The following is a 19,152-nucleotide window of genomic DNA, read 5'->3' on the forward strand; positions in this document are numbered from 1 at the left end:
AATATATAGAAAATTAAGAAAATTTTTTTTTGCTAAAAAAATTAAAATTAAGAAAATATTATTTAAAAAAATGAAAATGAAAAAAATATTTTTTTTCCAAAAAAAAATGGAAAATTAAGAAATTGAAAATTAAGAAAATGGTAATTTTCTGAAAAAAAAACATTAAGATATATAGTTTTCTACAATAAATGGAAAAATTAAAGTCATTCAGAAAAATTGTCTTTTGATTTTTGTGTATGTGGGCGTTATTTTTTTTCCAAAAATATTTTTGGAAAAACAATTTTTTGTATTAATTAATTTTTGTGAAGAAAATTGATGAACGAAAATATGAAAGCATTCGTACATATGTATGTATGTATATTTGTATGTAAAAAATTACGCACTATTTTAATTTTAAGAGTTTTTTGTTTCAAATTATAATTCGATTCTCAAAGGTTTTATAAAAAATAAATAATAATAAAATATGAAAAGATAAATTTCTAAGCACCAAAAAATCACAAGCAAACTCGAAAAATTATTCATTGATTTTATTTAAAAAAAAAATAGGTTTTTATGTTTAGAAAAAAAAGTCTGAAAATTTTAATTCTTGCTTTAAGTATTTTTTTTTTCGATTTTTCACATTTTTATTATGTTACCGAAAAGAAATAAAAAAGTTTTAAATGAAACATTATAGTACGTACATACATACATATGTACATATGTATGTATGTATGTATTTTTGTATGCACATTTTAATATGTATGTAGTATGTACGTGTTTTTTCTGTGAAAATTCACAACTTTTAAAAACAAGGTGGTTCCCAAAAAAAGGGAAAAATAATAATAAAAAAAATAATAATAATAAAAAAATAATAAAAAAATAAATGATAAAAAAAATAAAAATAATAATAATAAAAATAATATTAAAAAAAAGAAAAAAATAATAAAAAAATTAAAAAAATCGGTCGCAGTATTAAAAAAATATATATTTAAATATTGTAATTATAAATATTATTATACGTTTTGTTTGTTTAACTTGTCTTCTGCGATATCTTCTATTTTTGATCATCAAACATAGTAAATTCTACATAGCTGTATATGTTAGTAAGTGAAAAAATTCGTAAACACTTTTTGTTTCGTTAAATATATGAAAATGCGTTAAATATATACAATAAAATACAAAAATATGAACATAAAACACAACGGTTCATAAAAAAGTGTACACATGTACTTAATTGCCTTAACAGCACACACTAAAAACTATTTACTTAGAAGCTACGATATTTTACTTAATATGCCATGAATGTGAATGCGCGCGAGAAACAGTCGAAAATTTTAAGGAAATGCGTTTTTTTTTATTGAGAGCAAAAGCTGAAATCAATTCTTTTAATGGCACAGCACACGGTCAAAGATGAGTCCCAGGTTAGCGCCGTGACTTCAGAGAATCTTTACATACACATCTACGTATAATTTCAATCTGCAAGCTATTATTACGGGACCGTAACGGTTATTATTTTTACTTAGAAAAAACTACGATTTAATCGTTTTATTGGGTTGGAATTTTTCCTTTAGTTTTATTCATTTTGGTCGTCACATTCGGGTTTTTACTATTTCCGGTTATACTTTATCGATAATTTTCGATTTTTATTTTGAATTAAACCGATATTTTTGTGATTTTTATTATTTTGTCCAGATAAAATGGTGTTTTTTTCTAAAAAAAATATATGTATAACCGATATTAATCAGAACAAAGAAATATTTTTTAACGAAAAAATAGTAAAAATATGATAATATAGTAATGTGAACAAAAAAAATATTTTTTAACGACAAAATCTTCAGCCCGAAAAACTCAAAATAACCGTTATTTTCGGTGCCGTTTTCTGGATTAGAAGCTTTTTGCTCTTAAACTTGGAATATATTTAAGTAATAGGCAGTGTCAGCGACGCATTCACATTTCACTTTCAGCTTACGGCATACATAGTAGTTACATACAAATTTATGTTTAATCTTAATTGCTTTCGTTTTTTGTAATTTTCTTGCTTTGTATTAAGTTTTATAGCAACTTTGGCACTACGTCTTGAATTGCTTATCGTTTATTATTTAAATATGTTTTTATTTTGCCTTTTTAGTAAGTAATTAGGGTCTTTTTTATTGCGCATTTTGCAACGTTTTCTTATTTTTGTTTCTTTGATTTCGAATTAGTCTCTTTAGATTGTTTAGCAATACTCAACGCTTACATGTTCAGTCGCAATTGTTATTATGGTTGTGTAGTATGTGTTTAAAACGGTGAATTCATGCCCAGTTTGGTGCCAAAGTCAAGCCTCGCGCGGCGCTGATAGCGTGTGTTAACTCTGTAAAAGCGAAAACAAAAATAAAATATAATAAAAAGTAAAAAATAAATTCAATTTAAGAAACTCACTTAATCTCCTGCCATTTGCAAATCTCGGTGATTGCCAGACTTATAAAACTGCCGCCGTAGAGGAACGCGATCGCCGGCCACATGCCGCATGCCTCATCGAAGAAGTTGTCCTGCAGTACTATTTGCACCGCACAGATCACGATGTGCACGAGCAGCGTGCAGCCGCAGGTGAAAGCCCAGATGTGATTGCGGAAGGGATTGCGCTGCCACAACGAGTGATCGCGGTGCACGAAGCAGGCGGAAATCACCACTGCAAGGTAAAAATGCTTGAATGAGTATTGTATCTAGTAAATATGCTAACAAATGTGCTCACCGAAATGCACTAAGATGCCGAGAAACGAGAAGATACGCGCGATTTGCAAGTTGATATGCAATTTCTCCTCGTCAATGTCCATGAGCTCGATGGGATGCGCCATAAATGTGCAATAGGCGAAAATCTGTGGGAGAAATGAAATAATATTAGGCTAACAAGAATATATTTCCAGGAAATGTTTTCAACTAGAAACTCGGGTATAAAATATATATATGTATGTATATATATATATATATAAACTTTTATGTTAGAATTTTCATTACATTTACTATTTCTTCCTTGTTATGGAGATAATTTCGTAATTTCTTAACCATTTGCTTAGGTTTACTTATATAATCCAGCAAAGTAGAACTCTCCTTTGGATTATTTTTGTATTGATAAGAATGATGGAATGATTTTTTAGTCAATTCTGTTCTATATTATATTTTTCCGGTAGAGGGCGCTCGAAAAACTACACTCACTAAACAGCTGGAACGTGTTTAACGAGCGACTCTTATTGGTATCAGTGGTGCACTACGTTCAACACCAACAATGGAACTTAATGCAATTCTACATATAGCACCCGTGGACGTAGCCGCTAATCGCATAGCGGCATAGGTTGCTATGAGACTCTGGGAAGCTGAACACATTAAGAGCCCCATAGCGGAATATTCCGAAAATTTCCCTCACTTGGATTGCATCCCTGATAACTTGGATGACTGCGTCACGGAGCTTACTTCTGGCGACATCTGCAGATACCTCCGAAGGATATGTGTATAGGGCGGATTCGCTGCAGAAGAGGCGCGGTGAACCTTTTCATCGATGGACGGAGGTTTAAGGGGAAATTTAGAGGAGAGTCTTCTGTCGGGAACTCTCAATCAACTCTTGGCATTCTGAACCACATCACTTTAGTGTCTTTCAAGCAAAAGTGGCAGCCATCAAGGTAGCAGGAGATGCACTTCGCTCATATGCCGATTTTTTAAGGGAGGATAATGAGCTCAAAGCTGGTCAAGGAGTGTATGACCTCTCTAGCAGTAGTCTCAAGATACTCCTTATTAAACTTGTCGGGGTGCCTGGCCACAGCGAAATAGTCGGAGACTATTCGAATGCTGGATGTGCGGGGCTCGCGCGAGCTCAACAAGCATTAGTCAGCAACCAGCAGCTGTAAGGTTGCAAAAGCCTTCTGGTCGAGAATGGAACGTAAAACGTCCATTGAACAAGATTCACATCACCGAAACGACAGCTGTACTAACTGGACACTTTTTCATTGACACTCACGCGATGAGGTTGGATGATGATGGAACTTTTCAACGTTGCAACGAGGAAGATGAGATGATCTAGACAGTTTCTCGCCATCTTCGTTGATATGCTTTCGACGAACTCTAGGAATCGGCGGGAATTTACATTAGACACCTTAATAAAATTTAGGCTAAAATGTTCTAGGCGCTTTCTTTTTGATCCATACCTAGGAGTTCTAGCAGGCGTCTCTAGCTGTCCAAGTAGTATTATTCATGGCCTCAAATCAAATCAGCTCATTTACCTAATTTAACCTAATTTATAGGATCTCCTTCTGGGTGTTGCTAACTTCGTGACAAAAAAACTATTTTAAAGTATAACATTCATTATACTAAGGTCTTTGGATAGATTGCAAAACAAAATTCGTACTTACCATAATCAAAATGGGAGCGATGAATTTGCAGCCATAACACCATATCACAAAACCGAAGACCTTTGTATCATACTCGGTCTGCTTTTTGCCCGTGGCACGATTCATAATCTTCGGATCGACATCGATGTGCGCCAAGGCCAGCGCAATCAACGGTACTGGCACACTCATCAAATAGAGCACCATAAGCGGCGTCAATAGTGGCGGCAACGAGAGGCAAGCACTCAAAATATTGATCATCGAAAGCGCGCCGGCACAGCAAGCCCAATATTGTATGCAATTCCAAAGGCCAGCCGAAAAACGACGCGACAATTCGATAATGGACACCAGCGATAACGGTTCATCGCGACACACCGATATGGAACAGGGCAACGAGTTGAGCAGGCGACCTAAGTATACGGGAGACACTGTATTGCCGGCAGCTTGCATCGGACGCATTTGTGGCTCATCATTGCCATAGAAACCGCTTTCGAGCAGCTCTTCGGTGGTGTAGGGTTCATGACTGCCATACTTCTCCTCGCCATTGAGATCCTTCTTGAGGCGCAGCAGACGCAATTTGTTGTTCGTTAAGTTGCCCTCCGTATAGGCGGCAATATCTTGACACACTTGCGGATAAAGCGGCTCGACAGCTATACTGCAATCGGCTTGCAGGAATATATTCGCATTTGAATTGCTGGCCGAAGAACCGAGACAAACGACAATCTCACCGTACGACTGCATAATGTCGAGCATTTGGCGCGTCGCCTCGGGCGAACAGTCTGTGAATAGCGACACTTGCAATGGCACATTGTCTACCTGCTCCAAATGTGGACGTATATTCTCGATGCCGCGTGGCAATTTAGCGCGATTCGACATGTCAAAGTGCACGGGTGCGCTCTGCTCGGTACTCTCTGTTATGATGCTCATCGAGCGACAATTCTCATCCATGGCAGAGTCCTCCGATTGGCGGTGCTCATCGTCGGCGGCATCAGCAGTAGCTTTGCTGCCGCCATCCACCAGATGTAAGGGCGCGTCTTTGCCGTTGCCGTTACCTTCACCACCACAACTGACGCTACTGCGACGCGAGGGCGGTGTTGAGCTAAGCTGCACCGCTTGGTAGTCATCGGGATTGGAGATGGCGCCCGGTGCTGAGGAGCTCAGCGTTTTGGAAGACTCGAGATTGGGTGGCGGTAGCAGATGATGCAGATCGCTGCCTTCGTCGTCCGCGTCGTTATCGGTGCCACCTGTACCGCCTGTAATATTCGATGTATTTAGGTGCGTTTGATGTGTGGGATGCGTGCTACTAATATTACTACTATTGTTGTTCTGATTACCTATGTTGATGGTGGTGGTGGTTGTGGTGTTCTGCGTGCTGGTGCACTGATTTATGATTTCTACATTATGAGGCAATGAAACATTATTGGTGGTTGAATTGATGGTGCTTGTGGCAGTGTTGTTGTTTTTGTTGATGGTAGTGCTAATGGCTGTCTTGTGATCATGTGCGGACTCAACAATGTTGATGGTATTCTCATTATTACTCTGCAAACTTTTGTTACCCGAACGCCCGGACGTACCGCTGGTGTTGGCCTTATCCGCAGCCGTATTCATTGAGGCCTTATCATCCGCCTCATTCAAAAGGGATATGTGACAATTCCAACCGGACTCCAGACCCATCTTCTCGGAGAACACACGCGAGCGCAACTCGTTCTCTTTGCTGAAATGTACGAAACGTATGCAAGCGCGCTCCAGCCGCTCCACCAGCTGAACAATGTCCATCTGCGCTTGATACTGCATAGTTACCATACCGATGAATACCTGATGGCACTGCATTTCGAAACAGCCCTCCACATCGTTGATGTCATCGTCTTTGCTTTCGCTGAACAAGAGCGAATCAGTGCTGATGCTGTGGCTCAATTTCGTATGTATATGACCGCCGCTCTCGAAATCGCAATGCGCGCGATCGACATGCTGCATGCGGATTTTCGACTCGGGCGGTAGTTCTAAGTATGCAATCGGTCCGCCGGTGTGCTGTGCGCCGCTGAGCGCCCCAATGATGCCATGCCGTAGCGGACGATACGAGAAGGCCGTACAGTAAGCGGTGAGCGCGCTGCGTTGGTAGAAATCAAGCGCTTTCTTTCGATCTTGCGCCGACAGAGGGCGCAAGTCCTTGCCATCCCAGAAATCATCACAGAAATCCATTATAATGTCGGCGGTGCCTTGGGTGAAGAGCGAGAGGTAACCGGCAGGGTTTTCCCGCATCACCACCGACAGTGAGTGGGGAAAGGGTACCTTCACTTTAGACGACAGCTGCAGTTGACGTGCGAAGCGGATGTCACGGCGCACCACCTCCGGTTGCTGGATGTGTGTAAGAGAGGGAGCAAATATTCATAGTTTTGTTAATTGTATCCCACGATTTTTCATAAAATTTCATTTTATTACAAATAATTTTGTTATATGTTGCACAGAGTTAATAAGTGGAAGAGGTTCGAAACCACGAAATATTCAACCCGCAAACACAAAATACCCAGAAATAAAGTCCCCAAATTGAAACCGAAAATTATTTATGATATCTTCATGAAATCAGGTGCTCTTATTTCGAACATGATTTGATCGGCTATACAAATTAAAAAAATCGGTTCAAACCTTCCCTTAAACTCCATATAGTTTTTATACCAATTGCAGCCTATCTTCTTTACTTAAACTGTCTTCGATTCACCATTTCTCTGCCATAAAAATACATGTATCAGCTTCCAGGTGAGAATAATTTCTAGACGTGCATGGAGAAGAGGTTTAATACCGACCGGTCCGAAATGTTTTGTGGAGCAGGGACAGAAGCATACGTCAAGGATCTTGAAATATCTCTCCTCATTCGTCTACCAAACTGAGTTAACATCTTCCAAGCGGAAGTAGTAGGCATAGAGAAAGCCGGGAAGATAGAGAAAGCTACCTTCTACACAGATAGCCAGGCGGTTTTGTTAGCTTTGTCGTCGCCAAAAATAAACTCCAGCGTGGGCAACAAATTTAGAAAGGCTTTAAAGCGGGTGACAGGTCAAATTCATTTGTCCATAATTTGGTTTTCCGGTTTTAGAAACATTTTCGGTAACAAAAAGCAGACGAGTTGGCCACGTCGGGAGCCTCTCTAGACAAGTCAAAAGCGGAGACGAAATTGTGCCCGCTACGAATATTAAAGAGCGAGCTAAATACGCAATTAGAACAAATAGCTCAGAATAGATGGAAATCTACAACCAAATGTAAGATAGCGAAACAGATATGGCCAAATCTTATGAATTTGATATTCTACATATTCGTAAGATTGGCGCTTTTGGCGCTAATTGACCAGAATTAATATTGTGAATGGCTCAAATGAACTAAAAATTTATTATTATTGTTTATAGAAAACAAAACTAAGGCGTTACTAAAACGTTTTTGAAGCAAAAATTGGAGATAAGGGCGAGCAGAAAGAATGACAACATAATTACGCATGCGTCACACTTGTTTACGAAGGAATGCACTACAAGTGCTAGCCTCATTGTTATACTACTTTGGGCAAAAAATAGTATGACTTTTTAATTTAAAATTTCTCGCGAAAGTCCATTTTTTTAGGTTGGTATGACAGTCAGTCTGCTGCCGCAACATTTAATATGTTGGATTCGTGTTTGATTGGTAAAAATTATTCAAAGAGGGCCGAGAACGCGTTGACGACGAACCACGTCCAGGATCCCGTCAACATCAACTAATGATCCCCACGTCACTACAATAAAAGAATTGGTGCTAGAGAATCGACGATTAACAGTCAGAGATCTTAGCAGCACCGTTGGAATAACGGAAGGATTAGTGAAAACCATTTTGAAAGACCGAAAAGTGAACGCACGATTTGTTCCAAAATCACAAAATTTTTTCGAATAACAGCGTCGCGTGCCGACTACCAGAATGTCATGAAACGTATTATTACTAGCGTGAGATCTGAGTTGATCTTTGCTTACGCCCCGGAAACAGATGATCAATCGGCCAAATATCGAGGCAAAAGTGAGCCGAAGCTGAAAAAACACGTCAAAGCAGTTCAAAAATCAAGCTTATGTTGACAGTTTTCTTCGATTATCGAGGTGTGGTGTACTCCGAATTTCTTCCGACCGGCCAAACTGTCAACAAGGAATATTATTTGAGTTATGCGTCGTTTGCGCGAAGCTGAACGTAAAAAGAGGCCGGAATTGTGGGAAGACAACTTTTGGTTTTCGCACCACGGTAATACACCGTCACATACTGCATTAATTCTTTGTCAGATTTTCGCGAAATTTTCAACCAATATCGTACCGCAACCACAGTATTCGCCTCTTTAGCTCCGTGTGACTTCTGGCTATTTAGCAAATTCAAACGATCGCTTCGGGGAAACCGTTTTGAGTCAATTGAAGACATTAAACGTGAATCGCCACACGCATTGAAGGCTTTTCTGGGAATTTATTTTAACAACAGTTTTGAGGATTGGAAAAAAACGTTGGCACTGGGCGACTTTGAGGATGAAAATTTTGAAGAATAAATTAATAATTTTAAAATTATGAACAATCCTCTTTCATTAGGATATTTCAATTTTTACTAAAGTTACAGATGGATTGGATGAGTTACACACAAACATACACACATAGAAGTGAACTTAATAAATGTGTTAAAAAAATGAGGGAGATCGTTCCATAATCCATTATCGTTATTCACGTTAACGTTAGTCAAATTAACTTCAAAGTCGATATTTTCAAAGCCATGTTAAGTGAATGTATCAACTATTTACATATATTTATATTTATCTGAATCATAGTTAAAAGTACTGATTTTCACAAAAACATATTCACTACTCACCAAATGTCTGTAAGAAGCCAACTGACCCTCGAGTGAGAAATGATCTGTAGCAGAATCTTTAAAACCGATTTGTTTGGCCAATTCGCAGAGGCAACGTCTGCACACAATTTCACATTGCAAATAGTAAAATTTAAAATTAGTAAAAATCATTTTGGAGGAAATGCGGTTTTTTGAACGTGTAAGGTTGAATACAAGTAAATATGGGCTAAATAAGTTGCGTATGTAGAAATGTTCTATGTATGTAGGAATGTGCCAATGATGCGCTGCTTACATAAGTAACGGTAAAAACTAAGTGTGAATAATTTTCAAATACAAAAAAATAATAAGAAAATGTTCTATGTTTTTGTTGAAAAATTTGTAAATACACAAACACTTAGATAATCGGTGACTTAAATACGAAGCTATGATCACAAATGGATTTTGTAGAGAAGAGAAAGTTTACGAATAGAAATTGGTCAGTGTTCATACATACATACATATACAAGTAAGCTGCTTGGCATGTTAGTTAAAAAATAAAGATATTCGTATACTTGTATAAACGGTAGAAACTGAAATGAGTTTCAGATATAAGCATATAAAATAAATACATATATTTGAAAAGCGCTAGAACTAATTAAGGGGTTATAACCACTTGAAAATCAGAAAAAGAGGTTATAACGGGGTTTTCAATAAGAGCGCTACAAAAGTAAGTAAGTAATGTTGTATTCCTGTGAAAGTACATTCGATGGCATTATGCATGGAACTCGATTTCTTTTTCATGGTCATCATGGGCACTCTTGCAGAATTCCAGACGCTGAAACCAATTTTCAACGGTTTTAAAGCATAAATCGATCGATACTGCTGCAATTTCACGTTCAATATTCGCACGAAATTCATCAATCGCCACTGGCTTGTTGGCATATACCATAAACTTGACTTAGCTCTATGGGAAATAGTCTTAACGGCGTCAAATTGCACGATCGAGGCGGCTAATTGACTGAGCCGTTTCGTGAGATATCACGACCACCAAACTTGGTTTGCAATAAATCGATTGTTACATTCGCTGTGTGTCTTGTGATGCCGTCCTGTTGGAACGACATATTGTCCAAGTCCATATCATTGAATTCGGACCAAAAATATTCGGTTATCATTGAGCGGGAGCGATTCCCAATCACAGTAACATGACGTTCTTGGTCATCACGGAAAAAGTACGGCCCAATGACGCCGTCGGTCCATAAACCGCACCAAACCGTAATTTTTTCGGGATGCAATGGTGACTCTTGGAGTACGTTTAGATTGCTGCCTGACCAATAACGCCTATTTTGTTTGTTGACGAAGCCATTCATCTAGAAATTAACCTCATCGCTGAAGTTGAATTTTCGATGAAAATCCAGATTATTGTCAAGTTGTGGCTCAGCCCAATGCACGAACATACGACGATTCTGGTGGTCAATAGACTTTAGTTCTTGCGTCAATTTGATCGTGTAGGGATGTAAGCTAAGATCTTTTCGCAAAGTTCGCCACAACGACTTCACAGAGATGGCCAAGGCAGGAGAACGACGTGTGAGAGTCTGATTTGGGTCTTCCTGAATTGATGCGCTAGCGGCAGCAATATTATCGACCCTTCTTTGTCTCACTGACAGGGGAACATTTTGTACTGTGCCTGTGGATTCAAATTTTTCCACTAGACGCTCAAGTCTTGATCTGCTCATAAAGTTGAGGCCACTGACTCCGAATTTCGGTAGTAAATTTTAATAATTTCGACTCGTTGTTGGATCGTATATCTTTCTATGGTGAAATGGCAAACCTTACTGGAGAAAAATGTCAAAAAAGTGGGAAAAAATATGGTGTCGTTTGCTTTCCCTATCGGTCTACTTTTGTAGAGTCCCTATTGAAAAACTCGTTATTAGTTTGCAACGAAGTTTGTAATAACCAGAAGAAAGCGGCCGACGCTATAAAATATATATATATATATAATATGATTAGCATGATAACCTGAGTCGATTTAGTCATGTCCGTCTTCTGTACGTCTGTTCGTCCGTCCGCCTGTTAAGATATCGATCTGAAGTGAAGTGCTTGTATGAACAACTTTTTAATTGGTCGAAATAACTTCACGAAATTTGACATAGGTTTTAGTTGTTGTTGTTGTGGGTGGCAGAAAACATTACGGAAATTATTTCAAGGAATGGTGCCTAGTTGAGAGACCTTGACCGGATAATAATCCGGGTCCGTTCCGGTTACTTAGAACCAATTATCGTGGGAACGCACATGGTTAATTGTTTAAGGCAATTGCTCAGATCGGACCACTAAAGCAAATAGCTGTCATACAAACTGAACGAAAGAAATCCAGTGCATGAATGGTAAACTTTTTCATTTCACGAGATATCTTCGAAATTTTGAAAGGATTATTGTCCAAGATCTATGAAAGTCAATGGTATATATGGCAGCTGCCACCCAAACTGACCGATTAAAATTTAGTTCTTGTAAGAAATCTTTGGTATTTGTTATTGTAGCGGCAAAATTCTGCCGAGTTGACAGTACTTGGACGGATATAAATCCGGGTCCGCTCCGGTTACATAGACCCGACTGTCGTGGGAACGGTTCTTTGGTATTTGTAAAGGGCTTTGGTGCAACCGAAATCATATAGAGAATATTCTTCAATATACATACATATGTACATTCGAAATGTATATAAAAAAATCGATTTTTCGAAATTCACAAGTGGATATAACCTCTTAAACAAATATGTGATAAGTAAATAGTTTTTTTTGAAAATAGTTCTTTTTTAGAAAAGCAAAAGAAATGTATAGATTCCCCTTCTTTTTCTATTACCTACACCTTAACCGCTATGGAAGGAGAAATTAATTTTGATTTTTTTAAATACAATAAATAACGTTTTTATATGAAATCAATTTAGTTTCATAAAAAATAAATAATTAATCAGCGAATTGTTTAAACAATTACAAATGATTAAAATGGCGAAAATTACTATAATAACAAATATGAGTGTGCGACATGAAATAAAGTAATATTTTAACTGTTTACATACATATACATATATAAAATAAAATAAATAATGGTTATTGCAATAAAATATGAGCTTTTATGAAGCAGTTATTTACGTAAGAAATTTCACAACAATTCAAGATTTATAAAAATTTTGAAAAAAACATGCCGAAAGATTTTTAATTAACAATTTGGAAAAGTAAAGCGAATAAAAAACATGAGAAAATATACATATTTTATTCAGTGCAATTAAACCTGTTATTCATTTGTGGCGTTAAATGCTTCAGCGTAGCTTTTTGTATGAGTACAAAAGTTTTTTTCCGTTAAAAAAAACAAATTTGCATTAAAAAAGTATGATTAAATAGCGGCGAAAAATGTTAAATGGCGAAAATAATGCAAAAAACCAATTGGATTGAGTTTTGTTGCTGTTATTGTTGTTGTTGGGTAAGTGCGTTAGTGTAATGCTGTGGAAAATAGCTTCGCATCTTACATGAATTTCAACAATTCGGTCAAATGCGCAATAAAACTTGGCATTTTTGTGCATAAATCAGTTTATGTTGGCGCTTCAGTAGCAGTACGTAGCACGCTTTCTGCTGAGTTTGCCTTATTTCAATGGATTATATACATACAATATTTGTTTTTGTTAATTTGGAATTTGGCGCTTGATTTTCTTGTTTCTTTTGTTTGCTTTAAAACTGATGGTTTTTCAAAATTGTTCGCTTCATATTTGTGCAAAATACAAAAATTTTAATTGAGAAAATTGAAAATTTAAGTTTATGGAAAAAAGAATTTAGAATTAAATTGGTTTAATATTATAAATATAGGCAAAAAATATATATTTGGAAAATAGTAGAAACCCAAAAGAGTTGAAATCAAAAAGAGAAAAGGCAAGCTTCGAAAATGAACTACGTACCCATGCAAAAAGCTAGTCAAACTGGAGTCAACGTGGGCATACCGATTTGTGACTGGCACCAAATCTTTATCCAGCATCGCCACGGCGGTTACATGTCCACAGAATTGTGCGTAATGTGCATGCGTCAGCGGCGAACAAGTATTCAACAGTATTGCGAGACCTAAAATGGGGATTTTTTTAGATTTTTTTTATTAAAAAAAGATAAAACAGGGAAAAACTTTTACTTCGGTTGCGCCGAAGCTATAATATTCTTTACATATGAAGGAGTTTTCACAGAGAAACTTAATTTTGATCGGTCAATTTGTTAGGCAGCTATATATTATAGTGATTCTATCGAAACGATTTGTTGAGAGATTGTTGCGCTGTCTTGGACAATAATCCATGCCACATTTTGTGCAGATTTCTTGTCAAATAGAAAAGTTTTCCATACAAAGACTCGATTTTGAGTGATCAGCTTATATGACAGCGCTATGCTATAATGGTCCGATCTGAACTATTTCTTAAGAGCTGACTTGGAACATAACGCGTAACAAATTTCGTGAAAATATCTTGTCAAATAAAAAAGTTGTCCATACAAGAACTTGATTTTGATCGCTCAGTTTCTATGACAGCAATATGCTATAGTGATCCGATATCAGCCGTTCCGACAAATGAACGGCTTCTTGGTGATAAAAGGACATGTGCAAAATTTCAGATCGATATTTCAAAAACTGAGGGACTAGTCAGCGAATATACAGGCGGACAAAACTAAATAATTGTTAATCATTTATATATATACTTTTTAGAGTCTTCAACGTTTCCTTTTGGATATTACAAATTTCGTGGCAAATTTAATATATCCAGTTCAGTGTATAAATATGAAATAATTTTACATTCATTACGCACCCAATGGTTTAAGTGATGTGATATGCGACTTCCACTCATGATCATCGAATTCCAAACGAAATGGACAGTGTTGATCATGTGTTAGATCGAGCACTTCAGCAACAATACCACCGTTTTTACTCTCCGCCTGACTCGTATGATTACTTTCGGTATTCAGCGTTGAACAACTTGTGCTGCGATCGTCTAAGCGATCATTGTCGGTATCGTGTAGGAAGAATACCTTCTCAGCTGTTGGATTTGGCCATGAAAGTATGCCTTTCTTGTCAATGCAGCACAGTGCTGTTATGGAACCCAATACCTGTACTAAATTCGATGAACGAGGTAGTAGTTCACTATCACCATGCCACAGTTGCCACCAATTGCGAAAAACATTTGAACGCAACAGTGATATATTGTTATAATCAAAAGTTGGCGCATCCAAGTCTTCTTCGAACGATTTTTCCGAGTCTTTAGTGATGAGCACTTGTGGTATTTTGAGAAAGCACTGTAGTCTTGCCACACCCCATAAATTCATCGATATCCACATGATGGGGAATATGAGAGGCAGTAATGGTATAACTGCAGCGGCTGGTGTTTCCAGGAAAACATATTTCCAATAATGTTGCTCATTGGGATGTGTGCCGACATTGGGCGAACTGCTCAAGCCATTGATACGCAACATGCCGGCGAAAAGCGTCAAACAAAGTGCACATATGAAGCCCCATTGTTGTATGTATTTCGTTACAAGCTGTGTATGAAGAAATAGTTTGAGTTAATACATTTTAGGATGTAGTTTAAACTAAAAGAAATAAAATGTAAACAAAAAATACTTAAAAATTTTAAAAATAATATTTAAAACAATGAAAAGTGGTTAAGCACGGATTATTTTCATGTAAATGACATTATTTTCAAATGTGAACTACACTGATTAAAAATAATATCTTATTATAAAAAATTACAATAATTTTATGCGTCTGTTCGCGCACATGTAATTGAAATATAGAATTCTTCACATACACGTCATAATTTAATTAGCACTTCAGTGGAAAAGCAAACATTCCAATAGAACACTAGACTACCCACCAAATAACGTTGCTGATTGTATATCGTCGATGGGCGCTTCAATGAGTTTTCCAAAATCACACGCAAATTATCCAGAAAAGGCGTCGTCTGCAATGTGCATACTAAGTCTGGTAGAGGTGCACGCGCCAAAGGACGCACTGGCGGATCATTCACCTGTGTTGGGCCATATATTTCATGCATTTCAAATGTGCGCTTTCCATTCACTTCCGTACATGGACCGGGCGTTATGTGACCCGGTCGTAGTACAATGTGATCACCGCGTACCAATAAGGCCCACGGTAAATTCACAATATTACCATCGCGATATGTCCACTGCAGCGACACACAAGGTGAAACTGGACAACACAGATGCGGATAATTGCATGGTTGCCACTCGCCACATAGATCACGTTCAGCGAGTCGTATATCGGCGAGTGCCTGGCGTGTCTTGCGGTAGATTTCGGTGCGACGTAAATGATTTTCGCGCACCACCACGCACAAATCCAATGATAAGATAGCCGCAACACAGATCGCCGCCAGATATGCCTCAGCAATAAGCAACGCAATCATAGTGAATAACGTTGCTGTGATTGCAGGCCATCCCAATGGTGTGTCGCTTGGTTTGAAGAATGCCGAACGCAGTTTGCGATAGTAGCTGCAATAAACAACAACACGAAAATTTGGAAATTGTCCAAATATTATTAATAATTAAGTATGCAAACAGTCGCAAGCAATATGTACATAAATAACACTCTTGACTAGACTAAAACACATACATACACGTACATATGTATATTTACACAAACAGTTACGCGAAAGTCTAGCAATGTTCCTTTTGCACTTACCTCTCTTTGGCGTAGGTGGCCTCATGTTCACGCAACAATTTTTCAATATCGTCGTGCAGACGTGATAATGCAACACGCGTAGTTAAACCATAATTAGGTTTTTCATGGGAAACTCCTTCACCGGTCGCATTCCCCATTGTCTCCGTAGCAACGGCTTTGCGTTGTGACTTTACCGACATCGTTGCTACTAACCGATGCGTCTAGCGTTTACATTGAACTCCGCCGCAAACTGGAATTTTATTAATTTGTTTGTTTTCTTTTGGTCTTTGGCCTATTTAATCGGTCACACACTCTGTTGCAATTTAATTTTTCAGCGCATTTTTGGCAATTTACTTTACACTACTTTTCCAAACACAAATAAATTGAAACTCACTCACGATTATTGCTGAGAACAAATGAAAAGTCAAATTGGTTTGACAACTGTAATTTTCAGAGCAATCAGCTGTTGCCAATCTCTTATCAATTGCACAGGGTTGCCAAGGCTAAAAACGAAGTGTATGCCTTTGAAGTGAAAAATTTCTAATTTGTTTATAAAAATATATTATTTATTTATTTATATCAAAATTCTCGTATATTAGTTGCATTTTTAATTTTTTTAATAACTGATACATTACATTGCAGTAGTGGTCATTAGATGGAAAGTATATGCTTCAGATGTATCGTAATTCATGTTAATTGTCATGTTATGATTTTGAAATAAACAGTAACTAAACCTGAACCACGAAGTTACGAATAACAGCCAACAGGAAACGTCGGAGTCCTTACAAATATATAACTATATTATTATTAAATTCAACGTGTTATTTAGCATAGTTAGAATGAATCCAGTAGGATGGAGTCATGTGTAGAAGTTCATATATGTATATTCATTCAGGAATGTTCCCTGACTGCTATTCACTTGGGAATGGTTAGAAACAATTTACATATGGATCAATCAGCTCACGACTTCCGATCCTAGACCAAGTATCTTCTGGGTAGCCAAAGAACATCCGTTTGAAGAAGAGCTAAAGTGAGAAGGCGAAATATTCCCTGTTGTGCGCTGGGCTTGGGACCCGCCACCTAAAAAACGCCCCCAAATGAAAATAACAGCGGCTGCGCTGACTAGGTCGCACGTACGGACGAAAACATTCCAGCTCTGAAAGTATTCGATGCAAATCTCGCCGGGGGAAGCAGAGGAAGAGACCTCCACTCCGTTGGAAAAACGAGGTGGAGAAGGATCACTTCGGCTCGATTGCTTTCTTCAGACAATTGTTGACAATAGAAGTGCAAAGTAGATGATGCCTTGACCGGCCCACCACGCACATAGCAAAGCATTCTTCATTGTTCAAATCAGCATTCATCCGTTTCTGAAATTCCGTTCAAGAGGCTTTTCGGATTTGACGATTTGTATTATTTCACCAATATTTTCGACCTTAGCTTTCCAGAGTTTGGTGAGTTTTTGGTATTAAAATTATCGGAACGGATACGACGAAACCAAAATTACGGGTGATTGCCTGTTGCAGTATCAGCAGCATAAACACTATTCATTGGTATCGCTGATGACCATCTTTAACGCGGACTTGAGTATTTGAATAATACTGAGTCAAAAATGGTATCGAAAAACTGGACGTTGCTTCAATAGTCATAATATTTTAATATTCTACTTGGCGTAATATTTAGTTATCCAAATATAATACTTTCCTACTTGCTTATTAAATTCATGAATTATTTCTCTACTTTGCAACACGTAGTAAGCTAAATAACGGTATCAACTCTTAATTGCATCACTTTTGAGGTCAGCCCAAGTAGCATATTAATACGACTTCAAAGCGCTCCTTTGAAAGGGGAACACATTACTTCCGGCATTGCCAAAGTTTCCTTCCTGTCATCAATGAACAAAGCATTCGCTTTGTGAGAGAGAAACCGCACGATTACAATGGCTTACAAATACAAAAACTGCAAAAAATTATTTTGAAGCAATGCGGCGAATTGATAAAACTTGAGAAGAGAGCAGCAGAGATTATACAGAGGCTGTAGATATACAGAGATTGCGGCGTTGCCGGTCTGAATTTTTCGTGGCAGTTTCCAGCCGGTCCTTGTACACCTTCATTTAAGAGGTTCATTCATTAAACGGGTCTTTACTAGTCAAGCGGTCCAAAACAACGGCAAAAATGAAAATTCGCTGAAAAACATCGCAGTCGAGGCTTATAAAAAATGTATTGAAATTTGGAACAATAGTTTTATGTTTGTACTGGCTGAGAAGCCTTACCATTTACTGTCAGTACGAATCAAATTGATCAGAGCTAACAGGTTAATTGAAAAGTCCCCAGCCCGACACTTAGATAGCGCTACTAGAATTAAATCCATATGATTTTTAGTTAGTTCTAACCTTCTAAAACCGAGTGTAAGAATTTAACAGCTGTTGGATCCTTTGTTATGGTGGAAAGAAAAGATTGTTACCGACGGAAACGTTGAAAGGGCCAACAAAATAATTTTGGATGACCGTAAAGTGAAGTTGTTCTAGATAGCAGGCTCTTTTAAGATATCTGCTGAACGTGTACATCATATCATTCACGAATATTTGGATGCAGTGCTTGGAGATGCTCAAGCATTCACTCCGAAGTCCAGTCGACCGTCATTTGAGTGAAATACACACGATGACTCCGCTTCAAAGCGTGGAAAGAGGCTAAAGTTGGCTGGTAAAGTTACGGCGTCTGTATTTTGGGATGCGGATGTAATATTGTTTATTGACTACGTTGAAAAAGGAAATACGATCAACAGCGACTATTACATAGCATTATTGGACCCAAATCGTCGACAAACGGCCGCAATTGAAGAAAACGAATTTGCTGTTTGACCAAGACAATGCACCGTGTCTCAAGTTAGTGAAACCGAAGGCAAAAATCCGTGAATTCTGCTTCAAATTGCTTCCGCATCCAACGTATTCTCCAAATCTGCATTCCAGGGCCTATTTCCTGTTCTCTCATCTCAAGAGAATACTCGCAGGAAAGAAAATTAATAGGTGATCGTCGAAACTGAGGACTTCAAAAGTGGTATCGCTAAGTTGGAGGGTCGGTATAAACAGTGTATCACCCTTAAAGGGAACTATTTTAAATAAAAAAAGCGATTTTTTCAAAAATAAATGTGTTCTTCTATGATATACTGGGGACTTTCCAATTGATCTGTTAAACATTATACATTACTATCGTAATATAAAGCTCTATATAAATAATTTTTAATAAGCCATATTTGCACTTGTTTCCTCTTAAGCGAAATCAGGATACTCGTCAAGTACATAAACAAGTTGCAGTAAATTACATAG

The 19,152-nt window shown here is 37.6% G+C and overlaps 1 protein-coding gene across 5 annotated transcripts; it reads right to left on the reverse strand.

Annotated features, from left to right (window-relative positions):
* Positions 1–943: 943 nt before the first annotated feature.
* LOC126758840 (transmembrane protein 94) lies at positions 944–16,233 on the reverse strand. Of its 5 annotated transcripts, none has more exons than XM_050473243.1 (10): positions 15,852–16,233; positions 15,028–15,661; positions 13,966–14,692; positions 13,081–13,240; positions 9,183–9,279; positions 5,909–6,689; positions 4,359–5,587; positions 2,711–2,834; positions 2,398–2,647; positions 944–2,329 (listed from the first exon to the last, which is right to left on the reverse strand). In XM_050473243.1, exons 1-10 carry the CDS (start codon positions 16,028–16,030, stop codon positions 2,257–2,259), a joined length of 4,254 nt encoding a protein of 1,417 aa, XP_050329200.1. In that variant the 5' UTR covers positions 16,031–16,233; the 3' UTR covers positions 944–2,256. The 5 variants fall into 5 exon arrangements, with proteins under 5 accessions (XP_050329200.1, XP_050329199.1, XP_050329197.1 ...); XM_050473242.1 differs by having other exon boundaries at positions 5,891–6,689; XM_050473240.1 differs by having other exon boundaries at positions 5,669–6,689.
* Between the last annotated feature and the right edge of the window lie 2,919 nt (positions 16,234–19,152).

The sequence above is a fragment of the Bactrocera neohumeralis genome, chromosome 5, assembly GCF_024586455.1.
Source record: "Bactrocera neohumeralis isolate Rockhampton chromosome 5, APGP_CSIRO_Bneo_wtdbg2-racon-allhic-juicebox.fasta_v2, whole genome shotgun sequence".
Classification (NCBI taxonomy): domain Eukaryota; kingdom Metazoa; phylum Arthropoda; class Insecta; order Diptera; family Tephritidae; genus Bactrocera; species Bactrocera neohumeralis.

Bases quoted from the DNA above. Each gene is read 5' to 3' on its own strand.
- LOC126758840 (XM_050473238.1), bottom strand. From the start codon at position 16,030: ATGTCGGTAAAGTCACAACGCAAAGCCGTTGCTACGGAGACAATGGGG. The intron at 6,690-9,182 runs GTGAGTAGTGAA...ACACACATCCAG, and splicing joins TGGCTTCTTACAGACATTTG to CAACCGGAGGTGGTGCGCCG. The intron at 2,330-2,397 runs GTGAGTTTCTTA...TCGCTTTTACAG, and splicing joins TGCAAATGGCAGGAGATTAA to AGTTAACACACGCTATCAGC.